Raw genomic sequence first — 20788 nt, 5'->3', positions numbered from 1 at the left:
AATTTTTTTAACAAGTACATGTATACGAATGTTGATGAACATTGTTTTCATTGTATTGATTTTATTCTGAAACTCTAATCTGTGATTGTGTCATAATTAGATCTGACCATTGCAGAATTAAGTTCTGCTCCTTTTAAGATGATGCTATTAGAAATGATACCTTTTGGTGTATAGTCCTGAATTGATTAATCACCTAGTCTTGATGAGATTTGCAATCACCCAGTGCAGATTGCATGGAATTGATCCTCCAACTCGTTTTTCTTCATTAATTGAAAATTTACTGTGGCAGAGCTGTCTTTAGTATAATTGGTTTGTCAGGTTGAGCCTTAATCTGGAACGCCACCACCGAAATGGTGCATTCCCCTGTATTTCTGATGCAGAATCTAATAAGTGATATAAGCAAGGAAAGTTCTAAAAATAAAGAATGCTGGAACCCACATATAGATGCTGCTGATTGCCATTATATAAGTCACATTTCAAACGTCTCGTGCCGTTATTTGATACAATAATGCTTAGCCTTTCTGTATGATATTAGTGTGGGGGTGATCCATACTTTCTTGATTAATTAATTACACTGTAGAAATTTCCAAAAAGTCGTTTTTTCAACAATTAAATTATGTTGCATTGTATTTTGTCTGACCTTATAGCCTACAGCCCAGGATTGGCAGTACATAAAACCTGTACTGTTAATGTAGGGGGAAAAAATATGAATTATGACTTTCCTTTCTCTGCAAAATGTCAACAGAAATGTGACAACAGGGGGTGTTACTAGGGCCTCGATAGTGGAGGGATTAGGCTTATCTCTCTGCAGGAGTTCTAGCTAGCTCAGCATCAGATTAATTTTCTCACGTGATAGATAACCACAGATCTGGGATGGGGTATTGATCAAATGATAATTTTTTGAGGATTATGTGTGTTTAAGGGCGAGATTGTCAGGGTATCTGAACTTCATTGCAACCTCTCTCCTGGTTGTCTTGGTTTTTTTATTTTTTTATTTTTTGATAAGTCTAGTGTAACATTGTTATATAACAGGTGTTTCATATATTGATGCATATCTGAAGTTGCGTGCGATATTCTGAATTATAAAGAAGAAAGGCAGATTGAATTCCCTGCATTTGATCTTTCTTAATCACCATAAAACCAGAAATTCACAGTCAGCAGAAAAGTTTATGTAAACTGACAACTTCAAAGAGTTGAATTGTCATGGCCATTTTTAAATCATTAAAGCTTCCTGGAAAAAAAAAAGAACTCTGTATGAAAATAAAGGAAATTAATACTCAGATTTTATTTTTGATTTTTTTTTTTCGGAACAATGATTAATTGCTAGAAAAAATCATGTACATGTAATTAGAAATTTAATGTGGATCTGATGGTTTTAACTTGTTGACCATAGGTTTCGGAACCAACATAATTGTTCCTAAATAAACCTTAAAAAGGATAAGGAATTTTATGATTTTGGAATTATTTTTTTGGAGAGGTATTTTTGTTTTGAGATTTATTTCATGATTTTGGGAATTAGGGTTTTTTTTTTGCTTGTCAAGATAGCCCCCCCCCCTTTCAATTTGCTTCCGACGCCACTGTATCCACCCTCCATGATTCATAAGTCATAAATACCACAACAAACTTTGACCAGTTTACAATGATTAGGAGATGGAAGAAATGTGTGATCTGTCAGTCTTTTTACACTTACGATTTGGAGAGGGGGGTGTAAGCAAATAAAGGCTGCAAGTGATTGTTAAAGAGATTGGTCAGTGTTTGATGAGGGAGGTTTTCATCCTACTGATGAAAGAGGGGTCAGGCCAGCCTGGATACAGAAACAACTTGTAAATGAAAACATACCATGGGTATATATAAACACAGCTCTATGGTGTTGTTTGGACATCAGGGAGCCATCGATAAGATCCAAACGTCACATTTAGGAGGCATAGATGGATTGGTTTATGGCATGATTGAAAACAGATAGCTACAGGAAGGATGAAAATCCCCCACTGAGTGTTTGATTCTTTGAGTTTGATAGTAGCGAAGTAATTGATTCTTAGTATTCAAAAAGGTTTTGGTAAGGGAGATAATGCAGCCAATTTTTGATTTGAAGGGAGATAACTCACAAAGGGCAGATGTAAGTGGTAGCTTGGGTAAGCTAGCTTACAAAAACCAATTTGTGTGGATTGCAAGAATTAGTAATGTATTTCAAGTATTTCAAGGATTCTTGTTTTTATGATCGATCGAGGGATAAAGATTATAAGATTTCCAAGACTTCTACTGATCTTCTGTACGGATAATACTTTAGAACATACATCGATCCTCAAAGACAGATTTTTATGTTGTTTGTTTTATAGCTGTTTGGCTCATTTGGTGTATCTTAAATTCAACTGTCATTCCTTTCATCAAGATATTGCTTAAATACAATTACTGAATTGATACAACTTTTATACATTTATACAACATTTATGCATCTGAGGGTGTATCCTATGAAATCAAAACACTTTTTCTTACGTAATGTTTTCTTTATCACACAGAAATGCATGCTCAATATTCTGATTGCTCTGAGAGACTAATGCCAACTAATGTTTTTGATTCCTACAGGGGTTTGATATCAGATGGGCGCGTCTCCTATCATATAGACCCTTCTCCCGAGCATGGACCGGGGCATCATAAATTGTACATAGAACCTGATGATCCGGTGCAGCGGCGAGGTATGTCGTTGTCCTGTCTGTGGTTACTGACCCCACACCATCAAACTCTCATAGTGGCTTAGACAGTATAAGTAGATAACACGATAGTCACAAGTCTGTTTATGGTTGCAGGTCTATATCATAATAAGACTTACAGTCCATGATAATTAGTCTAGAACCTTATGTTCACTAACCAGTGTTTAGATGCTGTTTGATATTTGTTCTTTCTCACTCAAATATCTTGAATATATTTTATTTTTACAAGCAATTATGAGATAGTGGTCAGATCCACATACTGTGGAATCATTTAATTTCGTGGGGGCCAATTTTCGTGGATTGTGGGTTTTTTGCATATTCGTTGGGATGTAATTTCGTGGATGCGTCAGTTTTTAGTTTCAGATGGTAAACTAAATCTTTTATAACTAATTTTCGTTGAGGATGTAAATTCGTGGGCGAGGGCTACCCACGAATACCACGAAAATTGAGCCACCACGAATTCTAATGATTCCACAGTATTTGTTTTTATGTGTAAACATTTTCATTGCTAAATGTTTTTTTTTTCATAAATTTCTTAGTGATTAATACAATATTTAATAATGAACATGCTGGATGGGATAAGCAGGAAACATGTACACCACACGTAATGTTATGTACTTATGGCTTTTTATGCAAAAAAAACAAAAAACAGTAATCCAATAGATTACCTCTTTTGGAACTAAACTCATAACAGATACTTAAATTAATTGAATTGCTGGAAATCATTTATAAGTCTCATGGGGCCATTTTTTGTGGCATATCTCATTACCAAATCAATCTTCAGAGTTGTTGAAGAGGAGTAATTGATGGGCAATATAAAGTATGCATGCATGCATCAATATAGATGTATCCAAAGAAACAAGCAGTGTAATTTCAGCCGTTCGATTCTAATCTATTTGTAAATTTCAGTTTGAAGACAGCCCATTATATCTAGCTGCAATTAGATTGCCCATATTTGCATATTGGTTTAAATTTTTTTCATTTGTTTATTCTTTTTCAGATGAAAAATTAGTACATTCCAGTTTGCATGCAAATGCAACATTAAATTATTTACATACCAGAGATTTCCTTCATAGGGTAGGTGATTTCTGTAAAAGTAATTAAAATAAAAACAGGTAACATATTAGAATGATAATTGGTTGCTACATGTAGCAAGCCTACCAGAGTAAACAATAATATTATTCATGTATTAGGGGTTTTTTTCTTTGGTCTGAACCAAATGAAACACTGTTTCATAATTAACTTCACATTTGCATGTAAGGCTATCATTAATCATCAAAGGCTTGAAACATACCGTAACTTTCATATTGCAACCAAATTTACTGTTAGTTCAGTTTCATATAACTGCTTTCTCGATAATTATGTTGTAACCATGGTGACACATTACATTGTAGGTCCGTCGTGAACTTCGGGGTCCCTATGATGGAAACAGCAATGCCCGGTTTATTGAGATGTACATTGTGAATGATCAAAGAATGGTATTCTTCACATTCTTTTTCCTTTATTATGGAAATATTGCTTTTTGATAAGACATTAGTGTCCTGTACCTATGCCTTATATTTAATTTTGCTAATAACAAAGGCTTTTTCTTTTATGAATTTATTCATATTAAACAATTTCCAAATATTGCTCAAGTTTATGAATTAAATCAGCAATCTGAAGATGGCTGCTATATGAAATAAACATTTCTACAGTTTTGCAGCAGCGACTTGTATTCATTATTTCATTGTTAGCTTTGTCTGGAGATGTTTCATTGTGTTTCAGTATGAGAGATACATGAGGCAGGACAGACAAGTGATACAGCGATCAAAAGACATCGTGAACATAGTCAGCAAGGTAAATCACTACTATATATAACATAGTCAGAAAGGTAAATCACCAGTATATAATGTAGTCAGCAAGGTAAATCACAAGTATATAACATAGTCAGCAAGGTAAATCACAAGTATATAACATAGTCAGCAAGGTAAATCACCAGTATATAACATAGTCAGCAAGGTAAATCACCAGCATATAACATAGTCAGCAAGGTAAATCACCAGTATATAGCAAGGTAAATCACCAGTATAAAACATAGTCAGCAAGGTAAATCACCAGTATATAACATAGTCAGCAAGGTAAATCACCAGTATATAATGTAGGCAGCAAGGTAAATCACCAGTATATAATGTAGTCAGCAAGGTAAATCACCAGTATATAACGTAGTCAGCAAGGTAAATCACCAGTATATAATGTAGTCAGCAAGGTAAATCACAAGTATATAGCAAGGTAAATCACCAGTATAAAACATAGTCAGCAAGGTAAATCACCAGTATATAACATAGTCAGCAAGGTAAATCACCAGTATATAATGTAGTCAGCAAGGTAAATCACAAGTATATAACATAGTCAGCAAGGTAAATCACCAGTATATAACATAGTCAGCAAGGTAAATCACCAGTATATAGCAAGGTAAATCACCAGTATAAAACATAGTCAGCAAGGTAAATCACCAGTATATAACATAGTCAGCAAGGTAAATCACCAGTATATAATGTAGTCAGCAAGGTAAATCACCAGTATATAATGTAGTCAGCAAGGTAAATCACCAGTATATAACGTAGTCAGCAAGGTAAATCACCAGTATATAACGTAGTCAGCAAGGTAAATCACCAGTATATAACGTAGTCAGCAAGGTAAATCACCAGTATATAACATATTCAGCAAGGTAAATCACCAGTATATAACGTAGTCAGCAAGGTAAATCACCAGTATATAATGTAGTCAGCAAGGTAAATCACCAGTATATAACGTAGTCAGCAAGGTAAATCACAAGTATATAACATAATCAGCAAGGTAAATCACTAGTATATAACATAGTCAGCTAGGTAAATCACTAGTATATAACATAGTCAGCAAGGTAAATCACTAGTATAAAACATAGTTAGCAAGGTAAATCACTAGTATATATAACAAAGTCAGCAAGGTAAATCACTAGTACATGTATATGACTATACATGTGTACTGGGCCCAAACCTGGGGTCCATAGAAGCTATCAAAAGGAATTTGGCAACGAATTAACAAATATGTTTGTATTTATGTAAGAATCAGGTTGCAACCTGCTCTAAACCATCTTCCCAAGTCAAGGGTTTCTGATCTGCACCTCTCCTCACAAAAAGAATTTTTAATAATGCAACTTCTGTACATATTTGTATATCATCTTGGCAGGTCTGTGACTTAATTATAGTGAACTCTTGCAGTATCAAGTGAAAAGGATGTAAAAACAATTAAGTAGTGAACAGTTGACCACTTAAAATTATGATAATCATAAGATTTTCAGCATTGCACTGCGTAAATTATCTCTGTTATGCGTAAAGATGACTAGTAGTCAAACGGTTTAATGCACAACACATCTTATGTAATTTTAAATACTAGTGAGTTAATTTAAGATAAACGGTATTGGCCTGTGTCATCGATAGCTGTTAATGGTTCAGTATTGGCCCTGTCACATGACAAACACTGGTTCCCTACCACACATCCTTGCTGCTGATGACTAGGATGGGGCATGGCCTGCTCTGGAACTCATTATCATTGCTATATTTTATAAGTATAAATGTTTCAAAATTTATATGAATTTTTTTTTAAATTTCATTTAGGCAATTTTCACTTCAATCAAATTAGTGTTCGATTTTGCAAATGATTCAAGATATAGTCAAATACGAGGACAAACTTAGGTAAAAAGAAATATACTCTCTGAGATAATGCCAGTAATATGATGTATCAGGAACAGCTGCAATGAGGAAGTTATCTATATATAGTTTTAACAAAGTGCTGTTTTTTGTTTAATTTATCTAAAACAGAGATTCATGGTTTTATTTTAAAATAACTCATGTTTGGATTATAACCAAAATTCTGTATGCATGTATCAAGTATTCCTTCCTTAACACGTACAAGTTTGGAAATTTCCATTTTTCGATTTAAGTCAAAAACAAGAACATGCTATCTTTATAGATATAGTACATTTTATTTTTTTTATTTTCTATGTTGCTAAATGGCCTTCAACAATATTTCTGTAATACACCTGTAGTGTCTAGGTGTGTCATACATACCGTATATCCTTTAATTTTTTAAATGATTTATTTTTTCGCTCTTTTCACGATCACTATTACATTGCAAATTATTGAATACGCAGAAATTTTATTCTATATGATAATTTATGATAAGAAAATTTTTAAATTGTTAAAAAAATGGCTGATGCAAATTAAAAATGTTTGGATCCTCATTTTCCCCATTTTTGCAAATTTTGTGACACACAAAAAAAAAAAAAAACCCAGATAAACGGTATACTGAATGGGTATGTTTTCAATTTGATAGCATGAATAATGATGGTATACTTGGTAACTCTTATTTAAAATTTCATTTTCTTTGAACTCAAATCTGTTACATGCATTGTCATCATGATAAGGTCAATCTTATTTCATTTGTTTTGTTTTAATTTTGTAGCTTTACAATCCACTGAATATCTACATAGCTTTGGTGGGAATTGAGATTTGGGAGCAGGACAATTTCCAAATACAGCCCCAGGCCAACGACACACTGGAGCGATTCCTGAACTACAGAAAATACAGCATTAACCCCAAGCATGAAAACGACAATGCCCAGCTGATCACGTAGGTTGCCAACCTCACTTAATAACTTCCTCTTTGAGGTGTTTAAAACCTTCATGTTTTTGCCACAAGTTGAAAGAATGAATCCTCTAAACATCAAAAATTGGCCCCATGATTTGCAGAGGAATCAGATTAAAGATTTTCTACATATTATTGACTCATCCTTTCCTTCAAACATTGAGGTTTTTAAATTTCAATTTTACTTTTTACTTACTTGCACTGTAATTAGGCATTGTCTCTATCAATATAGATATGTAGTATATTTGTCCAAAGAACTAAAATTTAGATTATCATAACAGTTAGTCTTGCAAAGTGTAGAAAAATCATTCTAAAATGATAATTATGGATTATGCCTATAAAGTAGAAGAGTACATAATGCTCTATTTAGGGCTGCTGCAATAGCTCAGTGATTAAGACACTTGCTTTGTTAAGGAAAGACTTTTTGAATTCTGACAATAGCTACAGCAGACCTCAGATCTTGGTATCTCAGCTCACATAGATCTCTACTACACAAAGTAGCAATATTTTGAAGCGGATCCAAGGATCTGATTTTAATCAGAAAGTTCATACATGTAATTTGAAATGAAAGAGTGTCTTGATATTAGGCTTGAGCAACCAGTTCACTGCATTGGCCTAAAATCACTAAAAGTTCAAATATATGTATAATGCTTTTACCAGTAGCTGCTTATAGGTAATGGTTTTCGCTCAGGTGAGAGATGATTATCAGGTATCCTGCACCTCCCCAAAAAATTCTATTTTCAAATACAACCCAAAAAACCCTATAACATAAGCTAGTAAGGACTGACACTTAATGTGTCCTCAAGTTTGTTTTTCATCATAGATGTCCTGGTAATTGTGAATATACAAACTGCAGTTGTTTGCTAGCAGTGTAAATGTATGTATATTTCAGTGGCATGACCTTTCGTGATGGCGTGGTGGGAAAGGCCATCAAAGCATCTATCTGCACCCATCAGTATTCCGCAGGCGTTTCCATGGTAATCAGAGAGGCACTTTTATTTGTTGACGGCAAGACAATGAGGTTTAACAAGATGACCATTATTTCCCAAATATTATAGTAACTCAATTTAAGGAAATGAAATCTATCTGTTGCCTTACTGTTATTGTATGGTATTTTTTGTATTGAAATCTTAATTTTAAATTAGTACATGTAGTTCAATGTACCTGCAAACACATATTATATTTATTATATCACAATACACTAGCTTAAGAAGTAAGGTTTGAGAGCTTTGCTTTTGACTAAATTTACAGGCAAAATCATTTATATCTAATCAGATTTTGAATTTCTAATGTTTTGAGACATTAAGATAAACTTTGAGATTACGAATACTGTAAACAGGGTTATTTTCACCATGTGTTATTTTCGCACTTCTTTACTTGCAAATGGTTTTGCCCCATCTTGAATTCGCCTAGACAAAGTTGTGTTTACAGAGATATAATTTAAGACATTGAAATTTGTCCAGTCTTAAATTTGCCCACTGACAACGAGGGTAAAAGGGGCAAAAATAAAACGGGGGCAAATATTTCCCTGTATACAGTAATAAATTAACCAAGGAAATGGTCGTCTTTGTAAACCATGTTGTCTTGTCTGTAGTAAATGGTGTTGAGTGTTGTAAACTAACAATGCAACCAATTATTTTGTTGTAGTGGCCAGCAGTTTAACAATAACGTTTTGGGAAAAGCTTATGTAAATACCATCTGTACGTTTAGTTCCTCTGGTGGTGTTTCGTCCGAGCCGGTAGTAATTTGTTTTACACGATTCAAAACTATCCACACTAATCTCCTCTTCGACAATCCAAAAATTTTAAATTTCAGCTAGCATGTTCTAGAAAATTAAAACCTGTCATATTAGACATAACTTCACTTTTTATATTTTCATCCCAAAACTTGGAGAAATCTGTGTTAATATCAACATTGCATTTACTTGATCATGCAAAGTTATATGATATATCAATGCATGTATGATTCGAATATATACACTGATGAATCTGCATGAATGATTGGTGGATATTTTACATATGAACTTTAATAAGATATTCTAATTGAAAAGAAATGGCATGAAATGTTTGATGAATTTTGCAGTGGATTTGCCTATTGCTAATTGCACTTGGCAATGCATTTACTGGCATCATTTTCAAGGCATGATTATACTGTATTTAATCTTAGACGCATGTTATCAAAAGTCTGTAAGTATGTTATATTGTACAGTAAGCCAAGGCTAAATCTGTTCAGATTTAGGAATGCATTTTTGTGTGCCTATTTGTTATCAATTATAGTACATGCATATACACATATATAGTGTGTTAAACAATCACAGATTTACTGCCATAAAATATTGAAAGCATTTAATATATCTGCATATTTTGTTTTGATATCATTGTTTTGAAAAAGATGATAAACAGATATTTGCAATTTAGATGTGAAAATATTTTCTTAGATCTGAAACTACAAGCCAAATTTAACTTCTTTTCTTCATGGTTTGGTCTAAAAGTATATTATAAGATTAACCATTTTTTATTTATATATATATATATATATATATTTTTTTTTTTTTATTTAATACTTGATATTATGCAAGATGAATAATTTGAATTTGTATGTACAAGTTTGCCATCATTTTAATGATCTGTTAAAGCAAGTACCAATACTGCAGTGTAAGCATAAATGTACCACTGTTGTCTGTATCTGATGTTGACCGTTTTCTCTCTGGGACAGGATTCCAGGAACCAGCTGATTCAGGTAGCCACCACAGTGGCGCACGAGCTGGGACACAACCTGGGGATGGCCCATGACAACTACTCCTACTGTCAGTGTCCAGACGACAAGTGTATCATGGCACCCACTCAGGGCGGGTAAGTCATAACAAATACTGTGCATTCCTAATTAAATGCGAGGAATTAATATCCAGGTAAAATAGATAGAAGAACATCTCGTGGATTTTAAAATCTCGCTTTGATTTTTTGGACAGATGTAAACTGTAATGAAACTTTGATAAAAAAAAAAAGTTTGGCATTCATGATTTTATATTCTCGTGATTTCATGCAAAACTGTTGAATCGCAGAATTAAGTACTTGAGTAAAAATAAAGAATCTACAGTACTGCCAGAACCTAACAGAATGTTTTAAATTAGAAATATCTGTATCAGGGTTGTTTACTTCTGTAACAATTGTACGTAGAATAATTCTGAGAAAAGCACTGTCGGGTACATTTATTTAATGGAAAGGAAATATCTTTGATTTATCATAAATTTAAGAGTTTCATTTTGTATTCAAGAAGTATTTGTGAGGTCAGAATATATAGAATATTAAATATACACTTGTATATACCGGTAAAAAAAAATGAAATGAATAATTGACATTATTTCAGCATTGCCCCTCCCACAAAATGGTCAACATGTTCAAAGATATCGTTGGCTGAGAACTTTGAGATAGGGATGGATTACTGTCTACGAAACAAACCAGAGAAGTTGTACGATGGTCCGGTCTGTGGGAACGGGTTTGTGGAGATAGGGGAGGAGTGTGACTGTGGGCTGCCAGAGGTGAGTACATACCTACCTGTATACAGTACACACCTACCTGTCTACAGTACATACCTACCTGTGTACAGTCAAACCTACCTGTATACAGTACATACCTACCTGTATACAGTACACACCTACCTGTATACAGTACACACCTACCTGTATACAGTACACACCTACCTGTATACAGTACACACATACCTGTATACAGTACACACCTACCTGTGTACAGTACACACCTACCTGTATACAGTACACACCTACCTGTATACAGTACATACCTACCTGTATACAGTACATACCTACCTGTATACAGTACATACCTACCTGTATACAGTACACACCTACCTGTATACAGTACATACCTACCTGTATACAGAACACACCTACCTGTATACAGTGCACACCTACCTGTATACAAGACACACCTACCTGTATACAGTACACACCTACCTGTATACAGTACATACCTACCTGTATACAGTGTGCACCTACCTGTGTACAATACACACCTACCTGTGTACAGTCAAACCTACCTGTATACAGTACATACCTACCTGTATACAGTACATACCTACCTGTATACAGTGCACACCTACCTGTGTACAGTACATACCTACCTGTATATAGTACATACCTACCTGTGTACAGTACATACCCACCTGTATACAATACACACCTACCTGTATACAGTACATACCTACTTCTGTACAGTACATGCCTACCTGTGTACTGTGTTCAATACACACCTACCTGTATACAGTACATACTTACCTGTGTACTGTGTACAATACACACCTACCTGTATATAGTACACACCTACCTGTATACAGTCCACACCTACCTGTATACAGTACACACCTACCTGTATACTGTGTACAATACACACCTATCTGTGTAAAGTACACCCTTACCTGTGTACTGTGTACAATACACACCTACCTGTATACAGTACACACCTACCTGTGTACAGTACACACTTCCCTGTATACAGTTCACACCTACCTGTATACAGTACACACCTATATTATGGATGGAATTTATTTCTGTGAAATTTTTTTTTTCTGCATCTATTGGATAAAACCATTTGTTATTTTTCGGTACCAGGACTGTAAAACAAGGTGTTGTGATGCAAGAACCTGTAGACTGACCACAGGGGCAGTGTGTGCCACGGGGAAGTGCTGCGACACCCAGGCCTGTGTGGTAAGTGGGCCACGGATATAATCATTCTCCATTGTAGTCTCAATGAAAGTGCTATAGCTTTCACATTCTGATTTAAAGGAATGAGATTTACAGTACATTCAGCAGTTTTGAGAAGCCACAGAAGCATTGCACTTTTCCTTCCATTAAAAAAAACCTTTTTTCTTTGGAGGTTAACATGAATTTATTATTTTTGATTATAGTTAAACTTCTAGTTTCATATCTCCAAGTTCTTAAGTCCACTGTATTTAAATGAAAATAATAAAAGTTTCCCTGTCCTTTATTCAGCTTAAGCCGCGAGCCACTCTGTGTCGAGGATCTTACGAGGAATGTGATCTCCCAGAGTTCTGTAACGGAGAGTCAGAGTACTGCCCAGCAGACGTGTACAGGAAAAATGGAATAGAGTGCGGGAATGGCCAGGTGGGTACTTCAGGGGAAAATGGGCGGAACAATTCCAATGTGGGGATTGGGCGGAACAGATCTTTAGGTAAAGGAAAGAGGGTGTATGAGGATTAATGATATTGCATCATAAGTCTTCAGCAGTTTGATGGAAGACTTTTTGTATTTAGATGTTGAAGCGTGTGTCTCATGTGTATGTGTGTATTTTAATCTCTACCTGTATCTACACAAAAGTATATTCAAAGATCGGCTTTTTTTTCAACTCTAAACTTAAAAATTCTTTGCAGTCATATTGCTTGAATGGGAAATGTAAGACCCACACAGGACAATGCCGCCTTCTCTGGGGGCCAACGGGGAGAGTGTCTGACCCCATCTGTTTCCAGCACCTCAATGTAAATGGGTCCAGTACAGGGAATTGTGGGTACAATTTACCCACTCGGCGATACACTCGGTGTGACAAAGAGTAAGCACCTTTTTAACAGTATATTTCACATATTAGATATCTAAATCAATGTGGGACTTGACCTGTAACAAAAGGGGATTATGTTATTCATTTCTGTTTTTTCCCTTTTGTAAGTTACTTTTTTTAAGATAACCAGTAGGTCCATTTTCCTGTGTTTTAGCTTTCTTGTATTTTATCATTAAATTTAGATATAAGTTGTTATAAAGAATTATTTTTGCAATTTTTTTTACCTATATATTCAAAATTACATTTATGGTTCATGTGTTTAACAGCAATACATGTACTGGTATATGATATTTAATGACAATGGGTCATTCAGAACTTATCTCTCACTCTTTGCTAGCAGTGATGTCATGTGTGGACTACTTCACTGTGTTCATCTGAATGAGAAGCTCATGTTTTGGAGGGAAACCCTGAGTGTTGCCCTGCCGGCCTCCTTCCTGACCAAGGGGTCAAAGACCTACATCTGTCGATCAGCCACGCTAGATGTTGGGCTTAACATGCCTGACCCGGGCCAGGTCCCTGATGGGGCCAAGTGTGGGCATGAAAAGGTAAGCCTTTCTCTGCATATTAGTTGGGCATGTGTATTTTCTGCTCTCTTCAGTTCACTGCAAACTGTTGCAAGCTGTGGGGTTAAACCAGCAATGTTTTTCTTATAAATTTTACCGTGAAATGTCAAAAAACATTTTAGAAATTAGTTCAAGCATAATTTTCGTGTTTTACAGATATGTTACAACCATTCATGCACATCTTTAGCCAGAATTCCAACAAAAGAGTGCCCAGACTGCAACAATAATGGGGTATTTCAGTTTTTGTTCATGCTATTTAGCTGATCAATTTTCTACTATTTGGTGTAGGGATGCTTCTGTTCATAGATATAAAGCAAATCGGTCCATTACAAGATTCCATGAAAATTACCTATTCCTATCAATGATGTTGATGAAAAATATTTCACTGCTTAAGTTTATCGGTATATTCTCATTGATTTCTTTCTGCAGTTTTGAGATTGACCATTCTAAACCTTTGTCATCATTTACAGGTGTGTAATAGTATCGGTCAGTGCCACTGTAATGAAGGGTTTGGTCCTCCTTTCTGTAATGAGCCCGGGTATGGAGGAAGTATACACAGTGGACCAATCAAAATTAAAGGTAGGTCTAGTGTAATAGAAAGGTCAAGTGTAATAGAGAGGTCAAATGTAATAGAAAGGTCAAATGTAATAGAAAGGTCAAGTATAATAGAAAAGTCAACTGTAATAGAAAGGTCAGATGTAATAGAAAGGTCAAATGTAATAGAAAGGTCAAGTATAATAGAAAAGTCAACTGTAATAGAAAGGTCAGATGTAATAGAAAGGTCAAATGTAATAGAAAGTTCAGTTGTAATAGAAAGTTCAGTTGTAATAGAAAGATTTGATGTAATAAAAAGTCAGGTGTATAAGAAAGGTTCGGTGTAATCAAAAAGTCAGGTGTAATTAAAAGGTCAGGTGATTAGAAAGGTCAGATGAAATAGAAAGGTAGGTTTAAACGAAAGGTCAAGTGTATAAGAAACTATTTGCCAGGAACTATTTTTTAGGGAAACTGGAAAGTGAATTTTATAATTTGTTATTAATCCCATTTACTAACCTGTTAATCAAGGCATAGATTAACACTTGATTAATCTACATGTTGTTAACATGCTGTAAATGATAAACAAAGCTGTGGTAACAATCAAGTGTAGAACCACTAATGGACTAGTAATGGTAAATATCAAGGGGACAGATTTATAGGTGTATTGCCTGGTGACCAAAACCACAGATAAGCTAGTCAAAGTCATTCAGTAACTAAAAGAAGGAGTTGGCCATATTGCCCAAAGATACATGTATTGCCAAAAGAAAGAGCTAGAGTTTGATAGCATTAAAGCAAGGAATGTAATGCTTCGAAAAATTACTGTTTATCAATTGCAGGGTACTCTTTAACGTACTAGTATTCAAAATCGAGATATTAATGATTTTTTTATGCAAATATAAATCAACTAATTACTATTTGTATGGTGTATCTTTTAGGATGCAGTAATTGTCTACATTCCACCAACCAGATTAAATAATTAACATATTAAACTTATATAAATGGTTCAAAAAATCATCTTATTTGTTTTATGGGTAGTTATTATTTAGATAAACTAAGTGTTTCAGAGATTAATGATAATCATGTCTGTTAATTGTCCTCCTAATGTGAGCATTGAACTTGCAATGATAACCTAATTAATTTAATAACACACAACTTATTAAATTGATTTCTAAAAATCCAGTTTGCATCCTTATACCCCTTGTTTTCCTCATTATCAGCATTTTAAACACAGATTTCCAGAATACAATGCAAATATTAACATATGTATTTTGAGTATTGTGAGGGTGCTGTAAGGTTTACCTTTTTGGGGTCAGATAATTCAAACAAATGAAACATTCTCATAGTTTTATTTTCTAATGTTTGAAGAAAAAATCCACCAAGATATAAGGAGCTTTTATTACAAACTATTTATTTTCAAATGATATTTGCCAAAATATTCCAATACCAAAATAATTACAGTTGAACCTTGTTATCTCGAATACAGTGGATATATCAAAGTGATTTGTAAGTCCCAACCGCTTATCTTTTAACAATTTTACCCCGTATATATTTCGAATACTCGAATATCTTGAGGTTTTATAACAGTCCCATCAAGTCTGAGATAACCAAGTTTGACGGTATATTGTATTATATTGTCATTTACATTGAGAAAAGTAGTTGTCTATATAATAATGAAATACATCAATTATTAAGGATTATTTTCTACAATAATGTTAATATGATAATATCACATAATTGATCGGCACATACACTGTGAATTTGCATGTTTCTTTACAGACTCATCTGGGAGAACAACTGTGTCTTCAGTGGACAATGTTGCTTGTGATATAGATTGTCTAAGTTTATCTGCTAGCACCAATAATTCTCTCTATGTGGCAATCATCTTTGCCATTGTGTTGCCAATTTCTAGTCTCTTTCTTGTGATTTTGTATTTTAAAAGGAAAAAAATAAATTAAAAAATAAAAAAAAGCTGTGCTTTAGAAATCAAGGTTCATTTATTTAATTACTAGGGAAAATTATCCTGTAGCTCTTTTTTTTTTAAATTGTATATCTTTACAAATTTAACAGATATGGTGACAATACATGTATAGGTACTAGACTGTTCTAGTTATGACATTGTTTTTCAGGGGGTTTTGAAATATGATTTCTTAAATTACAAACTTCTTAAGCATTTTGAACACACATTATCTTTAAATAAGAAAAAAAAACAAAACAGAAAAAAATAGACAGATTTCTCCTTATATATTTTGATCTTATTTTTTTTTCAAAAGACTCTACATGTATTGAAGAATATGTATTATTAATAAGCAGAACTCATTCTCAGTATGAAATTGGGCTGAGTCTTCGATCCCTTCTAATATTTTTTAGACTGCCAATCTTAAGCAAAAGAGAATTTCTGAAAATATCTTTTTATACAATTTTGCTCTCCTAGGTTGCAAAAATGTAATAAATTCATTCAAGATCAGTTTAATTTTTTCAAAATAAATTATTGTTAATATTCATAAATATGGAAACTAAAAAATAAAGGTTAGTTGAAAATTCAAACATTCTAGCATTCTTTGATTTAGCAAATTAGAAGAATAGTGACAAACCTTTCTTGAAGCTTTTAGTCATGGCCTAATCTTGGCTTGTGAAACAGAGCTTTGAAACAGATTTTAATCCTATCTCTTTAATTCTATGCACCCTTACATAATAACTTTCACCAAGTGGTTTTTCTTCTTGTGTCTTTGATATTGCTTGTGTTAAGATTTGGAACTTGTTAATCTGAATTCAATTTTTCTTTTATTCACTAATACAACAAAGTGGATGTGAAATGGATTCGTAAGTTTGAGATAATTAACATTGTGTATTTTTATCAGTTTGCTTTTATAAAGTACACGTATAATAATTTGCTCTCTGCTAATATACTATATAACTGAGCAAACAGTTTCCATCAAATTTGCAACATTTGTTTCACATACAAAGTTATTTTTTTTGCTTTTTTGATGGTGGTACATGCTTTTAGTACACTGGGTTTTCCCCTCGTTGTTCGATCAGCTTAATGTTTTGTTTCGATCACTAGTAAATGTTTGATATTGAAACATGCTGTAATTTATACTCCGTCCTGAGATGTTTTTGCATCACTTTTTTGCAGAGTATTTTCAATGAAATGAAAAAATCACAAAATTTCTGCAACAAAATTTCTCATATATTTTTTCAAATTTAAGGACATGGCTGACATAAAGTCTTTTTGGTTTTTGCATTGTAAATGAATTAAAAATTCCTGGATTATAATGTTGAAAAATTGTGCTAGGTTTCCTGAAAAGTTTCTATTATTTTCGTAATAAATCTCCATTTTTTTAAATTTCCATTGGGAATTTTTCTTTCTTGACAATATCTACAAGTTAAGAGAAGGGAAAAGTCGTTTAACCTTTTTATATTGATTCCAATTGTTTTTCAGTGATTGATATGTGTGTTGTCTATAAGATCATCAAAAAGTGATGCAGGAATAATGAGGGACAAGATATACACAGTGTAATACTGTATAGATTGTTTATACCTTTATGTCAACTTGAATTATTTAAAAGAGTCAGGGTATACAGTACTGATATAAAAACATTGAATTTTTCAGACAATAACGACCTCCTGATTGGCTTGCTGGTGACGTTTGCGATGATCATTGTGTTTGGCTGTCTTGCTTTCTTGGCCTTCTTCTACAGAGAGTCTCTCAAAAAATGGTGGATCAATCACCCGGGAGGCTTGAAATACAGGTCATTTACATATCAATGAACATTCATATGTCAAGAAATAAATGCAATGCATAATTTACTATTGTAAAATTTTGATTCACTGAATTTAAATAAGTTTGTTTTTTTGCATCTTTCAGGGTTCCATGTTTTTCATTATCATCATGGAAACGTCCAAGAAATACCTCGGGAGGAACAGCTGCTCAAACGAGAACTCCAAACACACAGAGAGATATATCAACACCTGTGTTTCAAAGCACAACTGCTAGCCAAAACCAAAATAGAACCATCAAAAATGAAACCAGTCCAGAGAAAGTGGCTCTAAAGCCCCAGTCTAAATCCAAGACCCCTGCTCACAGGCCAGATCCCCCAAAGTTCTTCAAGAAAAAGGAGAAACAGGAGTCAAGTTCTGCAACCTATCAAAATGTTGCTGTTAAAATGCCCCCCAATCAGACCAGACAGCAGGAGTCTTCATTTCAAGAAGTGAAACTTAATCCTGTGCCATCTGAAACAAAAGAATCTAAATCACTCTTCTCCAAATTTTCAAGAAAACTGTCCAGAAGTGAGGAGAGCAAACCAACAGAACCAGTTAAACCACCTTCATTTACTTCTACACCCAAACCCATAGTCAAACCAGGAACACAGCCTATTGGCAAGCTGCCAAAATCGGCATTAAAACCTTCCGCACCTGCAGCAGCCCTTAAACCATCAGCACCTTCTGCTGCTCTAAAACCAAATGCATCTGCTGCAGCACTTAAACCAACTTCATCGTCTGCTGCACTAAAGCCCTCAGCCCCATCGGCTGCACTGAAACCCTCAGCACCTAATGTTGCTCTTAAACCTTCTTCTCCAGCTACTGCATTGAAACCTGCTGTGAGACAAAACTCTAATTCTTCTAATTCTAGTCCCTCCGTAACGAGGCAAGATTCCAATTCTTCTGGAAGTGGAGTTGCAATGCGCAAAGAACGTGTCACACGTGAAATTTCTAACCCTGTGCTTATTAGCACAACAGACAGACGATCTCAAGCTTTTGTGCATGAGATCAAAGATGGTCAGTTGGTTCCACCTGTTCCAGCTCATGTGAACCGCAACAGTTCTAGTAGTAGCAGCAGTAGTCATTCACCCTCCAGACCAAAATCTATGCCACTGCAGGCTCAAAAATTAGCATTCCTTGGGGACCAAAACCAAAGAGCTGCAGAGGAGCCTCCCAGAACATCCCCCCAAAGGCCACCTCCCAGCTATGAAAGTTATCTTAAATCAGCAGGTCAACCAGAGAAAAGGTCTGGACCACCAAATAGATTTGAGTCTGGATCAAGTAACTCTTCTGCTTCAGATGATGTGAATTTTCCATTAGCTAAAAATAGAAATCCCATTCCTAAATTTGGAGGCAATTCAAAGGAAGGAGCTTCTGGAAAGCCCCTGTTACCTAAAGTGAAATCCGCAGGTTATGTTACGGATCAACCGGATTCCAATGGCAGGAAAGTGAAACCATCCAGATCACCACCTAAACCAGGAAAGAAGCTACCAAAGAAGCCAGCACAGGCAAGCTCATCCCTAGAGAAAACAGACTCTTTTGAAAAGGTGCAAGAAGCACCAGGCGTATCCCATATAAAAGCAATGTTTGATTCCATGGACGTTGGCAAGAAATCAATGTTTGGTTCTGATAATTCTCTTGGACAGGCAGGAATTAAATCTCCCCCTGTGACCGGTGAAACAAGACCCAAGCCCTCACCAAAGCCTGGATCTGGTTCAAAGTTCAGGAGTGTAAATGTTTGAAAAATCGAGAGATCATTTTGTGATAAAAAGTTAGAAGTGATAGGGTGCCATTAACATGTATATAAATATTTTATATACATGTACCATACATAGTTAATGTTAGAATATGTTTATAGAAAGTAGGCAGATATTCAAGAAAATATTTGTGTAGTTTGCATATTTTTATTAGTACATTTACTATAAAGTTAGAGATCAATAGAAACTTTAATATTAAGTGATATACTCATGAATTCAGACATATGAATTATTTTTTTTTTTTAAATGCTTTTAAAAACACTTATGGACTTTGTACAAGATGCTCATATTTTTGCCCATTATTATTAAGTAAATGTATTTACTTTCCAAACAATACTCATTTTTTTTTTAATGGAATTTGATTTTTTTTTCATTACACAGGTGCTTTAAACCAATTTGCAATAAATACCTCACTGATAAAAATGACAGGATTTTGAAGACACAAAGTTCACGCCAATCTTCTCTGCTGGTCAGATGCAATTTTTTTTTTTTGCTTTGCTTTAAACCTTTGTCTTAATTTTTAAATTAAAAAAATATTAGCTTCCCTCCCCTTCTTCCCTCTCTGTTTTGTTTTTGTATTTAAGTTACTGATTTAATAAAACTCACACATGTAATGATAATATTGAATAGAATTACACATTTATATTTATGTATCCCTCCATATTGAATATATAATTATTATTATATATACATATGTATTTGCACTCAATGTGATATGATTTAATAGTTTTATCCTATATCACTCTTACCCATTCCTTTTTGAGAGATTATTATATCCTAGCTGTGAGATTTTATGTTATATATCTGTGAGAAGTCAACATAATTACCTGGTATTCTCATTCTATGAGTGTCTGTGGAGAGAGAGAGAGAGAGAGAGAGAGAGAGAGAGAGAGAGAGAGAGAGATCATCCACGTGACCATGTGCCTTTTGTTTCAGAAACTTCCCGATTTTGTCTATCATTGACATGATAGACAATATGGTTATTTCGTACAGATAAAGAGTTGATCTAGAAAACAACTGAAACTTTTGAGCAGATGTACTGTACTTTTTTATCATTATTTTTTTTACATAGGGTGTATGATATTCTTGCCATATTGGTTTATATTAAAGATAATGGTGATATTTATCTTGATTCAATTCTTACTTTTTTTAATATACATGTATATACTGTGGTTTCAACAATATTCGTTGAATACCAATTTTCGTGGATTTCGT

The 20788-nt window shown here is 34.2% G+C and overlaps 1 protein-coding gene across 4 annotated transcripts in view; it reads left to right on the top strand.

Moving 5' to 3' along the window:
- LOC105321183 (disintegrin and metalloproteinase domain-containing protein 12) overlaps positions 1-20478 on the top strand; it is a 31906-nt gene extending 11428 nt beyond the window's left edge. Inside the window, exons 6-22 of one of the 4 annotated variants that reach the window (XM_020064448.3) lie at positions 2584-2693; positions 3709-3785; positions 4103-4186; positions 4473-4544; positions 7191-7357; positions 9020-9110; positions 10088-10224; positions 10739-10910; positions 12000-12095; positions 12381-12512; positions 12779-12954; positions 13301-13505; positions 13680-13754; positions 13994-14102; positions 16860-16877; positions 17668-17806; positions 17923-20478. In XM_020064448.3, the coding sequence (XP_019920007.3) occupies positions 2584-2693; positions 3709-3785; positions 4103-4186; positions 4473-4544; positions 7191-7357; positions 9020-9110; positions 10088-10224; positions 10739-10910; positions 12000-12095; positions 12381-12512; positions 12779-12954; positions 13301-13505; positions 13680-13754; positions 13994-14102; positions 16860-16877; positions 17668-17806; positions 17923-19558 (3496 nt within the window). In that variant the 3' untranslated portion in view covers positions 19559-20478. Of the gene's footprint in view, positions 1-2583; positions 2694-3708; positions 3786-4102; positions 4187-4472; positions 4545-7190; positions 7358-8264; positions 8350-9019; positions 9111-10087; positions 10225-10738; positions 10911-11999; positions 12096-12380; positions 12513-12778; positions 12955-13297; positions 13506-13679; positions 13755-13993; positions 14103-16859; positions 16878-17667; positions 17807-17922 lie in introns of all 4 variants that reach the window. The other 3 variants (XM_020064447.3, XM_020064449.3, XM_011419415.3) reach the window with 3 other exon arrangements.
- The last annotated feature ends 310 nt before the right edge of the window (positions 20479-20788 follow it).

Source organism: Magallana gigas, chromosome 8 (assembly GCF_963853765.1).
Source record: "Magallana gigas chromosome 8, xbMagGiga1.1, whole genome shotgun sequence".
NCBI classification, from domain to species: domain Eukaryota; kingdom Metazoa; phylum Mollusca; class Bivalvia; order Ostreida; family Ostreidae; genus Magallana; species Magallana gigas.
Note: the sequence above shows the minus strand (reverse complement) of the source record. Positions and strands in the feature narration are given on the sequence as shown.